This window comes from Moschus berezovskii, chromosome 6 (genome assembly GCF_049115385.1).
Source record: "Moschus berezovskii isolate FMDL1 chromosome 6, NW_MosBer_1.0, whole genome shotgun sequence".
In the NCBI taxonomy this organism is placed as follows: Eukaryota; Metazoa; Chordata; class Mammalia; order Artiodactyla; family Moschidae; genus Moschus; species Moschus berezovskii.
The window spans coordinates 111,629,640-111,647,220 of NC_142465.1; the positions used below are offsets into that span (position 1 = coordinate 111,629,640).

General features: G+C 42.3%; 1 protein-coding gene across 10 annotated transcripts in view; it reads left to right on the forward strand.

The window, feature by feature from the left end:
* Positions 1-17,581, forward strand: part of ERC1 (ELKS/RAB6-interacting/CAST family member 1) — a 277,757-nt gene that overhangs the window by 68,283 nt on the left and 191,893 nt on the right. For 7 of the 10 annotated variants that reach the window (XR_016037703.1, XM_055396335.2, XM_055396333.2 and 4 more), the window contains 4 exons: positions 5,533-5,607; positions 10,696-10,851; positions 12,070-12,162; positions 16,125-16,292. Coding sequence is in view for 9 of the 10 variants with exons in the window: in XM_055396335.2 (XP_055252310.1) it covers positions 5,533-5,607; positions 10,696-10,851; positions 12,070-12,162; positions 16,125-16,292 (492 nt within the window). In the remaining variant the exon portion in view is untranslated. The remainder of the gene's footprint in view (positions 1-5,532; positions 5,608-10,695; positions 10,852-12,069; positions 12,163-16,124; positions 16,293-17,581) is intronic. The other 3 variants (XM_055396338.2, XM_055396340.2, XM_055396337.2) reach the window with 2 other exon arrangements.

Genomic DNA, 17,581 nt, shown 5'->3' on the forward strand with positions numbered 1-17,581 from the left:
TTTACTCTGGCTGTTTTGAGCATAGATAGGGGAGGGGGCGTTACAAGTGATCAAGGAAGTCTAGTCAAGACTCTTAATGGCTCTAATCTGGGTTCATGAGTGGTGACTTGAAACGACTGTTGTACATTATACCACCAGTGTGTCAAGAAAGGTAGAAAGAATTATAAGTTGACAACACTGAGACAATCCATAGGTTTTATTCTTATTAGATTATCATCCACCTCTGAAAAACAGCAGTAATTCATCAATTCCAAGACTCAGTTTTCCCCATTTTAACATTGTGAAATTAAGTCTTACCTTTGATGGGGCTTCCCTGGTGGCTCAGACAGTTAAGGGTCTGCCTGCCATGCAGGAGACCCAGGTTTGATCCCTGGGTCGGGAAGATCCCCTGTAAAAGGAAATGGCTACCCACTCCAGTACTCTTGTCTGGAGAATCCCCGTGGACAGAGGAGCCTGGTGGGCTACAGTCTGTGTGGTCGCAGAGTCAGACACGACTGAGCAACTTTCCCTCTCACTTTCCCTTGGTGGTATCTTAGAGTCCCTATCAGCAAGGCCGCAGTCCTGCTGGACCTGTGCATTCACACGGCCACAGCTGCTCATTCTGTCCCCACTGTAGCCCATGTTCTGAGCACTGTTGCTGTTTTTCTTGTTAACTTTCATCGATGTTCAGTGCCCCTTCAGTAATATTGTGATGCACTGAAACAAAAAGTTATCGATATAAGGAAAGTTGTAAAAACAGTTTAGGGTTGTCTATGGTTAAACTTTTATGGTTAACTAAGTAAAAAGGAATCTTGCAATCAATATAAAATAAAAATTCTGAATGAATCTTTGAGTCACGATTTATTTGGAGGCATTCCCTTCTTTTCTCTCCAGCACACTGAACATCAGTTTGCCGTATAGCCGGTGGTGTCTTAGATTTGATGAGATACAGTAACATTAAAATGGTATTCCTATCCAGAAATGTTTGTGACTAGTTTTCCATTTTGTTTATGACCATGATTCCGTCAATAGAAAATAAATAATTCCCCCAAATAAAAGCTAAAGAAGGAAAAATAAAATTTAAGTTAATCCTGTATTTTCTGTTTGAGTGAAATTACACTGTTAGGTGACTTATGGTTAGATTTTGTATTGTTTACTGGAGTATCTTTCCTTTGATGGGTAGAAGAGCGAAGACATCTATTGGACAAATACTGAACTACAGCCCAGACGTGGTTAGGGCCTGGGGCCTGGGCATGTGGGGTTTTAACAGGATTTCCAGGTGGTTCAGTGACACACCAAAGTCTGGTTCTCAGTCTGTTGGCAGACCATACCTAATCTGGCTATGGAATTCTTGGATCAGCAACATTCCGAGCATTGTCTATAAGTGGAATAAATATTTCAGATCTATGGTTTTTTTTTTAATGTGGATCCTATTGTGATAAATAAAATACTGGTTTGTATAAAAACATTTATTTATATGTATGCCAATTTTTGTCTGTATGTCAGTCAGCAAACCTTGTTTAGAACAATTGCTGTCATTTTAGTATTTGCAGAAGCATTTGAGGTTAAAAGACCTACTGTGTGACTAGTTCTAAGTAGGAATTCTGACTGACTGACTAGCACATCTGAGGAATGCTCGTCTGTATTACTAGCAGTTGTAAGGTAAAAACAGAGGACTTTAGAGGGAAGAAAGAGAAACAAATACACATAGAGAAAGGATGGAAACAGTGGACAAGGAGTAGGGAGAATTAAAAAAGGAAAAGCGTCCCGGGTGAGCATGTGCTGTCCTAGTAATTTTGGAAAATGCAAACAGCTAACACCGCACACCTTGTGATTCAGCTTACCCTGTCTCACTGTGTGTGTGTGTGTGTGTGTGTCATTTGTGCCTCATTTTGGCAGGAGGGTGTGTTTTCTCAAAATGATGCGGTCAGTCGCGATGGTGAGGGGTTACAGTGCAGTGCCCCCACCTGATGTCTGGAGTTCAGGTGCAGGAAGAGACTGAGGGTTCTTTTCCACGTGTCTGTGTTGAATATAGTCAGCCCTGAGCTTGTGTGGAGAATTAAATCTGCTGGAGGGACATCTACCCGTGAACCAGGGGTGCTGGAGGCTAAAACCTGAATGTTGAGAAAAAGAAAGCTCAGACATAAGTACTGCTTTTCAGCCCCAAATACTCCTTTCTCTCAGCTGTGTAAGCACGTGTTGACTTACTTTTAAAAAGAAAGAAAACTACTAACAAAAGAGAGATTTTGTTCCTACCTTGTTCATTTTCTTTGTTTAGTCATTATTCTTTGGTGTATGAAAGAGAGGAATTGAAGGCATTTTCTAGTGTGTACCACAGTGACGGTATGACAAGATCCAGATAATTCTACCTGTACTTGAATTTGTTTTGAATGGAAAATTTTCAGGCTAAAGAGAGTGAAATAAAGCAAGCACATAGCATATTCTCCTTTTTACATTTGTCTGAATAGTACTTTCACTTTTATTTCCAGAGTTGTCTCTCTCTGCTGACAGTGCATACGTCAGAGAGTTGATGTGTCAGTGGGAAAGTGGAGTTGATGAGTCTACCAACTGCAGGACGTGTTCACAATGAGCTTTAATGTGCAGGCCTTTGAACGGAAATCTGTTAAAACCGATAGGCTTTAAAATGTCTTAGTTGGAAGGTTTTATACCTGCACATGGTTTAAAGTACACCCAAGTTCCTTGTTAGAGGAGGGTTTCTTTTTATTCAAATGGGTTTTTTTCTTTATATACTACAGGTATGCTTGCTGGAGTTTAAAATGAAATTCTAATAGTTTCACCTTAAAGCATTTGGAAATTTCCCTAAATTGGAAGTCAGTTGTGGGAAAAAGGTCAGATAAAATTAATTCAGTGTCTGAACTGTGAGATATTTCTAAGAAATGCAGTTTTAATATTTCAGGTAGATAAATATAAAGTGTGAGGTCAGTCAGTATTAGTCGCTCAGTCGTGTCCAACTCTTTGGGACCCCATGGACTGTACCCCGCCAGGCTCCTCTGTCCATAGGATTCTCCAGGCAAGAATACTGGAGTGGGTTGCCATTTCCTTCTTAGGGGATCTTCCCAACCCAGGGATCGAACTTGGGTCTCCTGCATTGCAGGGTGGATTCTTTACCACCTGAGCCACCAGGGAAGCCCTTAGAAGACTTTATTAATAGGTGAAGATTAGAGAACAATTAGCAGGATTCATTTTCTGTTTGTTAATACATTTTAAAGTTCTGTATTAAATATCCATGTGCCCATGGATTATTACATATCCATGTGCCCACTTTATCACCTGTTGACGGTGTAGGGCGTGTGGACAGACTGGACCCTGGGAGGTCATTCATGAGTTTGTTGTCTTAATGCAGGTGACAGGTGATTATGATCTGAACTCATGGGTTCAGATTTTGTCCTGGATTAATGTGTTGTGGATTTTTCTGTCTTTCTTAGTGGAATGTTTTGCCTGGCACGAGTTAATTGTGGATGAACTTGACTTAACGAGACCTACTTTTACACTCTGTTGGGGCTGGCCCAGGCGGTTGTCTCTCCAGGGCTAGAATGTCTCTGCTCCACGCTGCTGACCTTCTCTCCACTGGGCTGTCTGTAGCTTGAATCTCACCAGCCCCAGTGAGCTCAGGTGGTTGCTCACTCATTGCCCTCGGATCATTGTTCTACCCCCCACAGTCGCTCTTTGTCTGACATCATGGAGTCTTTCCCTGTGTACCAATACTTAGCTTTTACCTGAAGGCTCCAGGGGACCCTGTCGGATCAGCTAGCTTCCCCCTCTCCGTTACTCTGCTTCGCACATTTCCGGCATCTTGGGGACTTGGACCCACTGGTCTGTGATCCGAGCCCTGCAGGACTGCCGTTTTCCATTTGCCTTCTTCTCCGTACATCGCACATCAGATAGCAAGTCTGGATCATAACCTCATTAGTTTCTCTCCTCTCAAGGATCATAGTCCTCTGCTGCTTGTCTTCCAGTGTCTGAAAACAGTTGCCTCATGCATTTTTGTCTAATTTTAACATAGTTTACACCAGGAGGTCAGTCCTCTGTCCTTTATGGTCAGATTGTGTTGACCTTGTAGAGAGTGATAAGAAAATGGGAAACTCATTGAAGGATTTAATGACAAGTGCCATCATCTGTTGAAGCTTTATCAAGATTACCCCATTGCTTTCTTTAAAATGGACAGAAGCTTAACTTGATGCTGTTGTAATAATCTAGGTTCGAACTAGACTGGAAATGGAGTGAAATGGTAAATTTGAGGAGTATTTTGAAAATGGAACAGTTAGGATCTGCTCTGGAAGGTGGTAGGAGATGAGAAACTGGGAGGACTTGAAGGAGACCCTCTGGTGTTTGGCTTGAGCCACCAGGAGGCTAGTGCCCTTTAAGGAGATGGGCAAGACTCACCAGTCTTCAGAAGAGGGACCAGGTTAAAGAGGAGGAAATCAGGAGTTTTGTTTTGGATGCGTTAAGTTTGAGTGACCCAGTAGACATCTGTATAGCGTTGTCAAACAGGCAGAGCAGAGGGCAGGCCTGGGCATTCATCAGCACTTTTGAGACGGAAGGCACCCATGTGCTTTCCCTGTGGTCACTTGGGCTATCCCGGGGACCTGGGAAGTACCGGCTGACTCAGAGACAGTCTCAGAGTCTGACAAGAAAGGTTCGTAACCTCAGGAGGAATCTCTTGAAGATCCTAACTGTGGTGCTCTTCCACCTTCCTTCCTTTCTGATCCTGAACTCACGGAAATTTGGATTAAAAAAATAGCTCTGTTTTTTGACACTGGCTGAAATGACTCTGATTCTGGGAAGGATTGGGGGCAGGAGGAGAAGGGGACGACAGAGAATGAGATGGCTGGCTGGCATCACCGACTCGATGGACATGAGTTTGTGTGAACTCCAGGAGTTGGTGATGGACAGGGAGGCATGGCGTGCTGTGATTCATGGGGTCGCAAAGAGTCAGACACTACTGAGCGACTGAACTGAACTGAACCATAGACAACTTTGGACACTCATTTAGCAGCCTTACCCTCGTTTTCTTTCTGACCGTGGCCCCTACGAAACCAGAGGTGTCCATTGTGGGCGGCCAGGGGCCTGTGGTTCTTGGGCAGATGTTATGCAGAGGACGCTGTCAACACAGATGCGCTCAGTAGCTTGTGCCTCGCGCACTGGACTGCTGTGACTTCTCCTTTTGCAAAGGGAGTATTTCTAATCCCCTTATTGGATTGCTTAGCATCTTGAAAATATGCTGCTGAGTTGTGTAGAAGAGTGACACACCAACCTGGGACATGCCGAAGCATCACCTGTTGTGATGGCTGAGGTCCCTGGGATGCATTGTGTGTAACCAGGTGCTCAGAGATGGGGGCCCTCCTGTTCCCCTTAGCTGAGGGCAGTCTGTGGGCTTCCTGGTCTGCAGGGAGACAGGAAGTGATTAGTGTCTCACAAGGCTGGGGAAATCATTTCTGCATGCAGCTGCTACTCCCTCGCCACCCCTACCTTCTTTTGGGAAAATGGGAGTGAAGAGGAGGACACTTATTCTTTCTTGCTTTTTGTGTATAGGAGATGCATCGGAGATTTGAGAATGCCCCTGATTCTGCTAAAACTAAAGCTCTGCAAACTGTTATTGAAATGAAGGTAAGTGGGAACCTAATAAGGAACCTTACTGCATCAGTTCGCCCTTTCCAGTGATCACACTTTGATGTGTGAGTTTTAGAAAGTGGTACTTAGTTCACTCACATTGTAGATGGAGAAGAAATAGTGAGACTTCATGAACACGACACATGAAAAGAGCTTCAATTTCATTTCCTCTTGCCCAGCATTTCTTGGAATCAGCTCTTCTCAAACCTTTTGATCTCAGGGTCCCTTATTCCTAAAATGACTCATTTTGCTTGTTTTTAAGAAATTGTCTGCCAGGGACTTCCCTGGCGGTCTAGTGGTTAAGACTCTGCACTTCCACTACTCGGTGCCTGGTTTGGATCCCTGGTTGGGGAACCAGGATTCTGCACGCTACGAGGCGCAGCCAAAAAAAAAAAAGGAAGGAAAATGTCTATTCTTCTCTCAGGTAAGGCTGTGCTGTGCTCAGTTGCTCAGTTGTGTCCGACTCTCTGTATCCTCGTGGACTGTCACCCACCAGGCTCTTCTGTCCATGGGATTCTCCAGGCAAGAATCCATTCCCTCCTCCAGGGGAGTCTTCCTGACTCAGGGATCAAACCCAGGTCTCCCACATTGCAGGTGGATTCTTTACCATCTGAGCCATCAGGGAAGCGTAGGGTTTCGTGAAAAAAAGTACCTGATTCAGTTGCAGCCCATCGAGTGTCCTGGGAGCCGTGTCATACTCAGGACACAGCAGATGGACCTGGCCCCTTCCCATTTCCTCAGACAGAATGGTGAAAAGGTATGTATTTAAGGGTTAAGCATATGAAAAGTAACAAGGGACATTGTTAAGTGAGCCAGTGTTCTGAAAATGTTCTTTCTTCCTTGTCTCTCTTTTCCTGAGAGCACTGACCCTGAGAACAAGCTGCCTGCTAGCACAGTTTCGTGCTGTTGCCATTGTCCTAAGGCACCTAGTCTGTTGTCTGGCCTCTGCCTTCATTGCACATATTAGCATGGTGGAAAAGGCCCACAAGTCAGAGAATTAGTATGAAAAGAGTATTGGCTTTTCAAAAGGGCTGGGAGGCACCCCCATGGACCTCTGCCTTAAGTTAGTGAGTAGTTAGAAATCTTTAGGCTGAATGTGATGGTGCTTGGTGATGAAGAGCTTACCTTCTGTGTGAAATTCCCTGGATTAAAAACCTGGCTTTATGTAATCAGCCTATGATGTAGAACAGGTGACCCAACCCCTCTATGCCTCAGTTTCTTTACTGATAAATGGTGATGATACTAGTACCTATCCCATGGGTGGTTTTGTGGTTTAAATTCTTTAAAACAGCCAAAACACTTTGAACAGGGCCTGGTACATATTGAACATTCAGTCGATGTTGGCTGCTGCTGCTGTTACAGTTTTTATTAACAGCGTGTCCTTTCGTACAAGAGCTGAAGACTCTTACAGACAGGGACCCTCCTTCCTCTCCTTCCTTCCTCATCTGTTTCTCTCTTTACCTTCTTCAAGTCCCCTAGATAGTTTAATGCAGTATTTTGCGTCATGCACCTTCATTTAGTATTTGCTGATGTGACATGAATATTTAGTTTTTGGTATATAAATAGTTCTGTGTAAATAGATGCTTCTCAAGTACAGTTACGATAGGGTTCTCTTAGATGATTTCCTCTTAAAATTGTTGATATTGTATAATCTGTATTCTTACTTGGGAGAGTTTTCCAGACAAATTCCAAATTAGTGGATTCTGGGTTCTTTGTAGTCAGACAGTTAACAGTCTTGAACATAATCTTGTGAAGAGCCTTTAGGAAGGTTGGACTGCATTGTCACGTTCCCCACGTGGTTATCTGTGCGTATTATTTACCTAAAAGTGGAGCATACGAGAGTGCCCATGTTCACGGAATCACCTTGCTTGCCTTTGACCCCACGGAAGCGCAGTGGATCTATTTTAAGTTGTGTTAACCTCCAGCCATTTTGCTAAGAATCAAGAGACAGAGATTCCAGTGGCTCAGTGGGGTCAGGTGGATGTTCTGTTGAAATCACAACTGAAGAAGCTGAGATGCAGCTGAGACAACTTTTGAAAAAAGTTGAAGATTTGGGAAATTTAACAAGGAGCAGAGGATTTCAGTGGGCTCAGTTGATTATTGTTGGGGAAGAACAGAGTAGTAAGATGGTAGAGAATTTGTTTATCTAGTTATCATCCGTTCTAAAGCCTCCTTTGGAACGACTGTCCTCAAATAAACCCAGCCTGAGGACCAGTTGCATTGGTGCCAGAACTAGTCCAGCATATCAGGCATGGCAGGAGCTCTCTCTGGGCAGTCAGAGCCGGAATCTTAGTCCCTTCTGCGTGATCTTGTGGTGCGTGAAATTTAAGCGAGAGTGCTGATCCAGTCCACAGCTGCCCGTCAGTGTGTGTTGGGATTCAGGGAGAAGATGGGAAATGTGTCCTGGCCAGGGCCTTGTGGGGCTTCATAGAGGAAGGGGCTGCTGATGTGCGGGGCCAGAGTTCTTAGCTGGAGGCTGTTTCACTTGTGTGGCACCCAGTGGTGCTAGAAATAAGCCCCCTCTCTCTGCTTCCCCTTTCATTGCCGCCCAGGCTACTGTCAGAGGAGAGCCGTGTATCCCTTTCTTCATTGGCGGGTTAATTACATGCCTGTTTCTATTATTGTAGTTATTCTTGAGGGACAACATCTTGATCTATCCAGGAAGATTTATAGTCATCTTAATTTTCAGATAGTGCATTTGAAGTCGTTTATTTATTCTCTGTGAGCTGGGGTAATTTTAAACAAGTAAATCAAAATCCTAGTTCAAGGGGGCTTCCCTGGTGGCTCAGTGGTAAAGAATCTGCCTGCCAGTGCAGGAGGCACGGGTGCAGTCCCTGGTCCGGGAAGATCCCGCGTGCCATGAAGAAACTAAGCCCTGTACCACAACTACTGAAGCCTTTGTGCTTGGAGCCCATGCTCTGCCAGAGAAGCCACTGCAGTGAGAAGCCCACACATTGTAACTAGAGAATAGCCCCTGCTGGCCACAACTAGATCAAAGCTCAAGCAGCAATGGAGACCCAGCACAGCCAAAAATAAAAAGAATACTAAGAAATAATGGCAGTGTTACTTATGTCAGTCAGATATTTAAAAAAAAAAAATCCTAGTTCAGGTTTAGAATGTCTCTGATTGTTTTAATACAGTATGTTTAATTTTGAACCAAATGTAAGTTTCGTTTGAATAGTTTTGTAAAAGAAAATGTTTGTTGTATTATTTTTAAAGGTAATTCAATGCAAGTGGGAAGAATTCAGCCCTTACCTCTCCCCTGAACCTAAAAATAGCTAGTTATAACTGTCTAATGATAAGTCTTTTAACTCTTATCTGCATGCTTTCAGATAGCAAGGAAAGTCAGTCACGACAGCCTGGAGGTAAAGTGAAAAAACAAGTCAGTCTCAAAATTTCTTCCTAAAGGACTGGTTTCTCAGAATTTCCAGATAAAATAAAGTTCTACTTAATTTATGCTCTTTAGGTCTTTATTTCATAGGTGAAAAGCATATGCAACTATCGATGTAAAAATATCTGTTCTTTGTTGGAGTTTTTCTGTAACTTATGACATCTAAAGTAATCTGGGGATAAACTAGGTACTGTGACAGACAAGACCAAAAAAATGGTATAGAAGGTATTGTACTGGGAGGTGGATATTTGTGGTGAGGCTGATTTACAAGAACAGTGATGTTTCCTTTTAAAAATGACTATGTAATATTTCAAACTCATGGTGAAATGTAGAGAATAAGTAAGATTTCTAACACAGTAGCACTTCCCCTTGTCTGGGGGTATATGATCCAAGACCCTCAGTGCACGCCTGAAGCCACAGATAGTGTAATACCATACCCTGTATATTCTGTGTTTTCCCCTGAACATTCCTTGGGTACACTTTATAAACTGGGCACAGTGTAGGGGATTAACCATATTAATAATAACATAGAACAGTTACAGCAGTATACTTTATGAAAAGGCGAGTGTTCTCATCCTCTCTCGGTGTCTTACTGTATAACTCTGATGCTGTCTCTGTCTAAACTAGGTGCTTATCATGCACGGTAGCCTTAACTTTTGCAGTTTGAGGTACAACAGCAAAACTAGCATGAATTTCTTTTTCCTTCCTCACAATTTCACTGATGGAAGATTCATTTGTACTGTAGATCTTAGCAACCTCAGCATGTGATTTTTTTTCCTTAGTGAGAACTTCCATTTTTCCAGTTAAAGGAAGCATCTTATGGCTTCTCTTTGGCTAGTCTGAGTTGCCACCATCACTACGCTTGTGCTGTGGGTCACTTGAATGCAAGCACTGTGATGCCAGGACAGTCCGTCTGATGACCGAGACTCCCACTCGGTGACCAAGGGGCAGGGATACAGCGGACGAAGAGACGACTCATGTCCTGGGGTGACAGAGGTGTGAGACTTATCTTGTTGATCAGAACAGCAGTATGCAGTTTAAAACTAATGAATCATTTCTTTCTGAAATTCTCCATTTGATATTTTCAGACCACAGTTGATCTCGGGTAACTGAAACCATGGAAAGCCAAACCACAGAAAGTAAAACTGTGGATAAGACAGGACCACTGTAGGGTAAACTGCAACCATTGATGTAATTAACAGTTCATCCCTTTGCTTTTCTGCAGTGGGATGTTATCCAGATGTTTGTGATTGTAGATAGTTGGACACATTACTGTAAGTCTTCAAAACCTTCTTACTCTTCTCCCTACTCCACGGGGGGCAGAAATAAACCTTTTCAGGTTGCCAAGTAAAATGATAAAGTATTACAACCTGGGAAAGTTTCCCTGTTAATGTCACAGATGTTTTCACCAGAAGTTTGTTGACCATAAAGTGCTCAGAAACTTCAACTAGTTGTCTGTTGCTTCTGCCTCTTTCGTTAATATTGTTAGCTTTAATCAGAAGGGCACCGAGGAAGGAATTAGAGAAAAAACATACTATGTCTAGGAAGGATATATTTCAGAAGCAGGGCACCTCTTGTAGTTTTTCGTACATACGTGTTGATCCTGATTAACTTTCACAATGTAAAGACCGGCTTGTTCAGCCTTGCAGATTTTTCGCGAAGACCTTAATGTCTCAATCTTGCATTGCCCTCAGGATTCAAAAATCTCCTCTATGGAGCGTGGGCTCCGAGACTTGGAAGAGGAGATCCAGATGCTGAAATCCAACGGGGCTTTGAGTACTGAAGAGCGAGAGGAGGAGATGAAGCAAATGGAGGTGTACCGGAGCCATTCTAAATTTATGAAGAACAAGGTACTGGTGTGAGAGACCTGATTTTTAAAGGGGGAGGGGGTTGGAAAACCAACGTGTACTCCTGCCTCTTTAGTGGTGATGGACCTCACACTACTTTATCAGGCTTCAGGGAAGAATACTTGAAACATAATTCTTTCAAAAACTTTCCAAGTATTAATGTCAGAATTACTGATGTATGGATATTTCAGATTTCACTTAAAATTGCTTGTGTGAGGCTAGGTGTGTATTATGGTTTAGTGCTTCATGTCTGTCAGTACTTCTGAGGCAAGCAGAATTACATCCAGATGAGTTTTTCTCCCTGTATGAAACGTCACACTCTCTTGTGAGACAGTTTAAAAGTCAGAACACCAAAAGGCTGAACCCACCTCTCTTTTTACCCCCACCGAAATGGCTTAAATAAAATCGCATCTTCCCTTCAAACACAGTTCCTTAAGGAAAGTCCTTTGCGCTCCCCCTTGGGGAAGAGCCGTGTAGATCAGGTTTATTGTTTCCCGCGTGCCCTTGGCTGTAGTACAGGAAGGAGGGCTGAGACACGTCAGTCTGCATTATAACCTCCGTCACAGTATTCCTCCCTTAGATACAAAGGCACCAAGTTTGATTTTCTCAACTATTTTAGGCAAGTTGGAGGATTTAGTTTATTACCGTTATCAGTTTATCAGGTTTGTGGTGTCTTAATTAAAGATCATAATTTCAGTTATAAAATATTAGCTAGAAGATAAGCATCCCCCCAACACACCCCCCCCCAATATGCCAATTGTGTCAGTTCCCCAGTTTCTCAGAAGTGGAAACTGTTCCTCTAATGGTACAGTTTCTGGCTTCTTGCTGTGATCCCCATACCTGCATATAAGTCAGTAGAATATTCCTCTGTTATCTTAAAGAATCTGTTATGTGTGACCACAGTCAGTTTCGTGTAACTTCCAGAACTAAAAAATCCACACATCCAACTTTCTTTTAGCTTGATTTGTCCCTCTCACTTGAGAACAAAATAAAGTATCATCTCTGCTTCTCATTTGCCGGTTACCACATTCCAGTCCCTGAAAAATGCCCTGTGAAAAGAGCAAACCCATCCAGAGCTCCTTTGAAGAGGGAATTAGGGAAACCAATCTGATTGTGTTCTATGAGTTATTGTTGTTTCCAGTTCCTGCTGTGGCTCAAAAGCAGGTAAGAAGACGACCCAGGTTGACACCTGAGTAAAAAGGAATACCAATGTCGTGGCAGGTAGAGCAACTGAAGGAGGAGCTAAGTTCCAAAGAGGCCCAAGGGGAGGAGCTGAAAAAGAGAGCGGCTGGTCTGCAGGCCGAGGTCTTTGCCGTAAGATTCACCCTTTGCGTGCTGTGGTCCCGCGGCGGGACCTGCGGCTGGCTCTGGGTGCTCCCCTCTCCCTCTGTGGTCGGCATTTCTGCCCGGCGCTGCACTAACCAGCCCGCTCTGCTCTTTAACCAACTCCTCTTCCCCTCTGTGCAGTGCTCCGGAGGGCCTGTCCTTGGTTCTCCATCGTTGCTCTGTCACTGCGTGGATGGTGCTTCAAAGCTTGTTTTTTCCCCTCGGCTCCTTTCCTGTCACCAGACACTTGATGTATGTGAACGGTCTCTTTCTCTTCTTAGGTACAAAGAATGTGCAGATGTTCTAGGTCCACGACCCAGGGTTTGTTTGACTCTCGCTTCTTTAGTGAAGTGCTTTACCCTCCTAGGTAGATATCACCTCTTAATTCCCAATAGGTGATTTTTGCAACACATTTTACTTTTCTGTGTAACAGATGTCTAGGAAGTGGTTAGCTTAATTTATAATTATCTAGTAAATTAGTCTCCAAATCTAGTTCCATCTGCTGTCTAGAGAAGTTGGAATTCCACTTCAGACTGTGATAAAATAATTATTAAAAAAATAGCTAACACTTGAGTACTTATTATAAGCATTTGTAACCTACTAAGAAGAAAGCTGATCGCCGAAGAATTGATGCTTTTGAACTGTGGTGCTGGAGAAGACTCTTGAGAGTCCCTTGGACTGCAAGGAGAGCCAACCAGTCCATTCTAGGGGAGATCAATCCTGGGTGTTCATTGGAAGGACTGATGCTAAAACTGAAACTCCAATACTTTGGCCTCATGTGACAAGTTGACTCACTGGAAAAGACTCTGATGCTGGGAAGGATTGGGGGCTGGAGGAGAATGGGACGACAGAGAATGAGATGGCTGGATGGCATCACCAACTCGATGGACATGAGTTTGAGTGAACTCTGGGAGTTGGTGATGGACAGGGAGTCCTGGCATGCTGTGATTCATGGGGTCGCAAAGAGTCGGACATGACTGAGCGACTGAACTGACCTGAGCTGAAGTTAGGTATAGGTAGATATATTATCAACCCAATCTATAGATGAAGAGACTGAGGGCACACAGGGGTACTCAGGAGACTCCTCTAGTAAGAGGCAGTTTGATTTTTACACAAGCCCTCTGGTGCCAGAACCTGTGCCAGTAAGGCCTGCACGTCACTTCCCTGAGCTAGTTTGTCTCACAAGTGTCAGGGGAAAAAATGCATCTGAAAAAAAATGGTGGGATAAGACTGGAATGCAGCATTTAAAAAAACAAAACACTTGTGCTAATTTGGTGTGTTCGCTATTTATTTATTGACCCCTTTATAGGGTAGATAGAAAAGTGAGATATTTTGTCTAAAAGGGTCCAATTTGGTTTGTGGTAACCATGAATTGTCCAGAGGAAAAGTTGATCTATAACTTTTTTTTCCCTCAGCTATTATTATTAATATCTTTTTGTGTCAAACAAGAGGCTAAACATTCCATACATTTTTTTCTTGTTTGTTTGATCTGTATACAGTATAGTGGCACAGGTTTGCTTTCTCCCCATCTTACTGATTAGGAAACCAAGGCTTAGAGAGGAAATTATTCTAGAGGACACATTTATCCTTACTTGGGATTGACTGCAAAGCCTTGTACTCTTAACTTTTCTCTCTTTTAACTTCTTATATTGGTGTATAGCCGATGAACACGGTTGTGATGGTTTCAGGTGAACAGCAGGGGACTCAGTCATAGGTATACATTATCCATTCTCCCCCAGATCCTCCTCCTATCCAGGCTGCCACATAACGCTGTATGCTGTTAACTTTTAGGGAAATTTTGTGCTTCCACAGTCTTCTGTTTAGAATATTTTCTTCTCTTTCTCAGTCTTTATGGTCTGTGTAGCATTATTTGAGGATTATTTAATAATGCAGATGAGGAGGAAACTGAAATTTTATGTTTATTTTTGATCACATGGTCAGGTAACTGGAAATTTGAGTAATCTGTAAGCCATGGGTTCTTTTTGTTATTATCCAGTTTTTTTTTTTTTTGTATTGGGATTAAGCCATAGGTTCTTCAGCTGATGAGGTGGGAACATTCCTCCTGTATATTAATTCATATAACAAGTGCGTTTTTCATGCCCTCTGTTTGTTAGGGATGGGATAACACTGTGTGTTTTTTGTCGGTAAGGAGATGTTGTGAAAGATGCTACACCACCAGTACATGGTGACTCCTGGGCACCTTTCTAGATTTCAGGGTGGAGACAGCTGCTGTTGGCAATTATCTTCCTCTGATGTCAGTAGTATCAGCCAGTACTTTGCATTCAGTGAGCTCACAGGAATACTTGTTGAATGAATGAATAGTTAGATTTATAAATAGAGATTTCATGCATATGAGGAAAATGCTTGACTTCCTGCTGAAACAGAAGAGTAAATTAGAAATTTATTTTTAGTGCCCCTTAAAAAAGTCTAATTTTAATTACAGTAAAATTTATTTCATACTTTGTCATGGGAAATTGTTCTCAAACTCTTTGTCCCTAATGCCTAAGATTATTGCAGCCAAAATAGTTTACATACATTCAGCTGTTTTTAAAAAATATTTTTTTGTTTCCTCAGTGATACTATGATTACTGAATTCTTACCAAGTTTATACTTCCAGTAATTAGCCTGTATTTTAGTGCATGAATGCCTTGCCAGACAGTAGACATAATGTAAAAGCAGATGTCATTACTGCTAAGTTGGCTTACATTTAGAATAAAAGAATAAAAATTCCTAGAAAAACAGTAGAAACTAAAGGAGATGTTTGAATTGAAATATTTTCTAAGTTAAGGTGGGACTTCTCTGGTGGTTCAGTGGTTAGACTCTGACTTCCAGTGGACGGAGCACAAGTTCAATTTCTGGTCAGGGAGTTGAGATCCCACGTGCCATGCAGCACAGCCAAGAAAAAAAAAAAAGCAAACTTGTTCACTGTTCTGTCAGTTAATCTTTGGGCTCTCCTGGTGGCTGGCATTAAAGAACCTGCCTACCAGTGCTGTAGACATGGGTTCAGTCCCTGGGTCAGGAAGATCCCCTGGAGGAGGAAGTGGCAATCCACGCTCCAGTGTTCTTGCTTGGAGAATCTTATGGACAGAGGAGCCTGGCAGGCTACAGTCTAGGGGGTCGCAAGGAGTTGGGCAGAACTTAGCAACTAAGCAACAAACATATCAAGATGAGAAAAATTTGTGGGAGGAGGTGAGTGGCATCTGTTGATTTATGGATTTCTCTGTCAGAGTAATTCAACTTCAAATTACACATATAGACTCTTACAGAACGAGATTTTATGCATTCTTTATTTAGGTTATATACTTTTATCCATTTAGTTGATATGACATGTTGTAGGTGATACAACTTTGTAGGTGGAGTCTTATTTTTTTAGGTCAGTATCCTTAACTCCTCAAAATGATATGATTTTTTTTTTTAAAAAAGCACGTTTATAGAGCCTTGTAACACTAAAAGTGACTTTTTGAGACAGAGACTTCATGTAAACTTTAATTTCAGAATGAAAAGAAAAAAGAACTGCAATAGCAGCTTTTGAGTTTAAATAGCAGTGCTAGGAAGTTTCTTTTTTCTCTCTGTATTACATCTACACTAATCCTGCTTTATTTATGATTTGAAGTTTATTATGACTTAAATGAAGACTGTTTTAGTCATGATCAGATGCTTATCTCATCATCATCTAAATGAGTTTGGAGTTTTCGTCATCCATCCTTTTCTAAAGGATTTCAAAAGTTTAGGAGACAATAAATGAAAGCTGGAAATTTTCCTATTAGTTGAATAAGCTTTAATTTTTTTGGGGGGGGTGGTCATCTAAGATTAGATGATGCAAAAAGATGAATTGTGCCCTGTCCTAAAATTAATGCTGCATATCTCGACCTGGATCTGTCCGAGATTCAAATTAGAGGTTCTTGGTTTTATTGCTTTTTTCCTTACACTGTTTTATTTTTCTTCTCTAGATTGGTCAGGTGAAGCAGGAGCTGTCCAGAAAGGACACGGAACTACTAGCCCTGCAGACAAAGCTGGAAACCCTCACCAACCAGTTTTCAGATAGCAAACAGCACATCGAAGTGCTGAAGGAGTCCTTGACAGCTAAGGAGCAGAGGGCTGCCATCCTGCAGACCGAGGTAAAGGCGTGCTGGGGTCTGCAGGGACACGGTTCCTGGGCACCTTGGCTCTGGCGTTACTTGTGCACTTTTTGTTGTGTTGCAATATGGGAGCCGTGAACACTGTTAGGGATTCTATAGCAGTGTGATCAGTTATTTTACTAAACTATAGTCATCTTGTTTCTGTCATTCTTGGATCTAACAAAAACCAGTGCAGTTTATATATATTTTTGATATTTCTAAGTATACTTTAGGAATTCACAGGTGAGTCTGTGGTAAAGAACCTGCTTGCCAATGCTGGAAACAGGAGATTCAGGCTTGATCCTTGGATTGGGAAGCTTCCCTGGATAAGGGAATGGCAACATTCTCTAATATTCTTGCCTGGAGAATTCCAAGGACAGAGAGGAGCCTGGTGGGCTATAGTCCATGGGGTCAGAAAGAATCAGACGTGTGAGCATGCACACACGTAAGTATACTTTAAACACATTAAGAAATGAAAAGATAGTTGTAAAAGCGTTTGTTCTCACTCATGGTAAATCTTTCAGTCATGAATGATCATGAGCTTGGGCAGCCTGTGTTGAGTTATTAAGTGTCCTTAATTTTTGGTACTATGAATAGCTTTAAGTACGCAAACTGTGGAATACAAAAATGTTCAAGATTCATCTCGTTTTGAACTACAGATTATTAGATACGTGCCTTCACGTCCTGTTTGAAAATAGGGTTAGCATTTTTAGAAATCTTAGAAGATGACCTAGGCTGTCAGCCTAGGTTTAGGTAAGAACATACTGAATAATTTCATACAGATGAGAATCTGTCATATTTGCAGTGAAGTTGCTGTTTGGATTTACTGTCTAAAGGAAAATATTTTCTAAAGAGCTCAATGACGTAGAGAATTTAGGTAGGAGTAGGTAAGCAGTTCTGCTTTCAGTTCAGTCACTCAGTCATGTCCAGCTCTTTGCCACTCTGTGAACTGTAGCACTGCAGGCTTCCCTGTCCATCACCAACTCCTGGAGCTCGCTCAAACTCATGTCCATCAAGTTGGTGATGCCATCCAACCATCTTATACTCCGATGCCCCCTTCTCCTGCTGCCATCAATCTATCCCAGCATCAGGGTCTTTTCCAATGAGTCAGTTCTTCACATCAGGTGGCCACAGTATTGGAGTTCAGCTTCAGCATCAGTCCTTCCAAGGAATATTCAGGACTGATTTCCTTTAGGATTGACTGGTTTGATCTCCTTGCAGTTCTGCTTTACAGAAGAAAAGGCATGTAGTATGGATTAAGGTTTTGTTTTAAAGGACTGGATAATCAA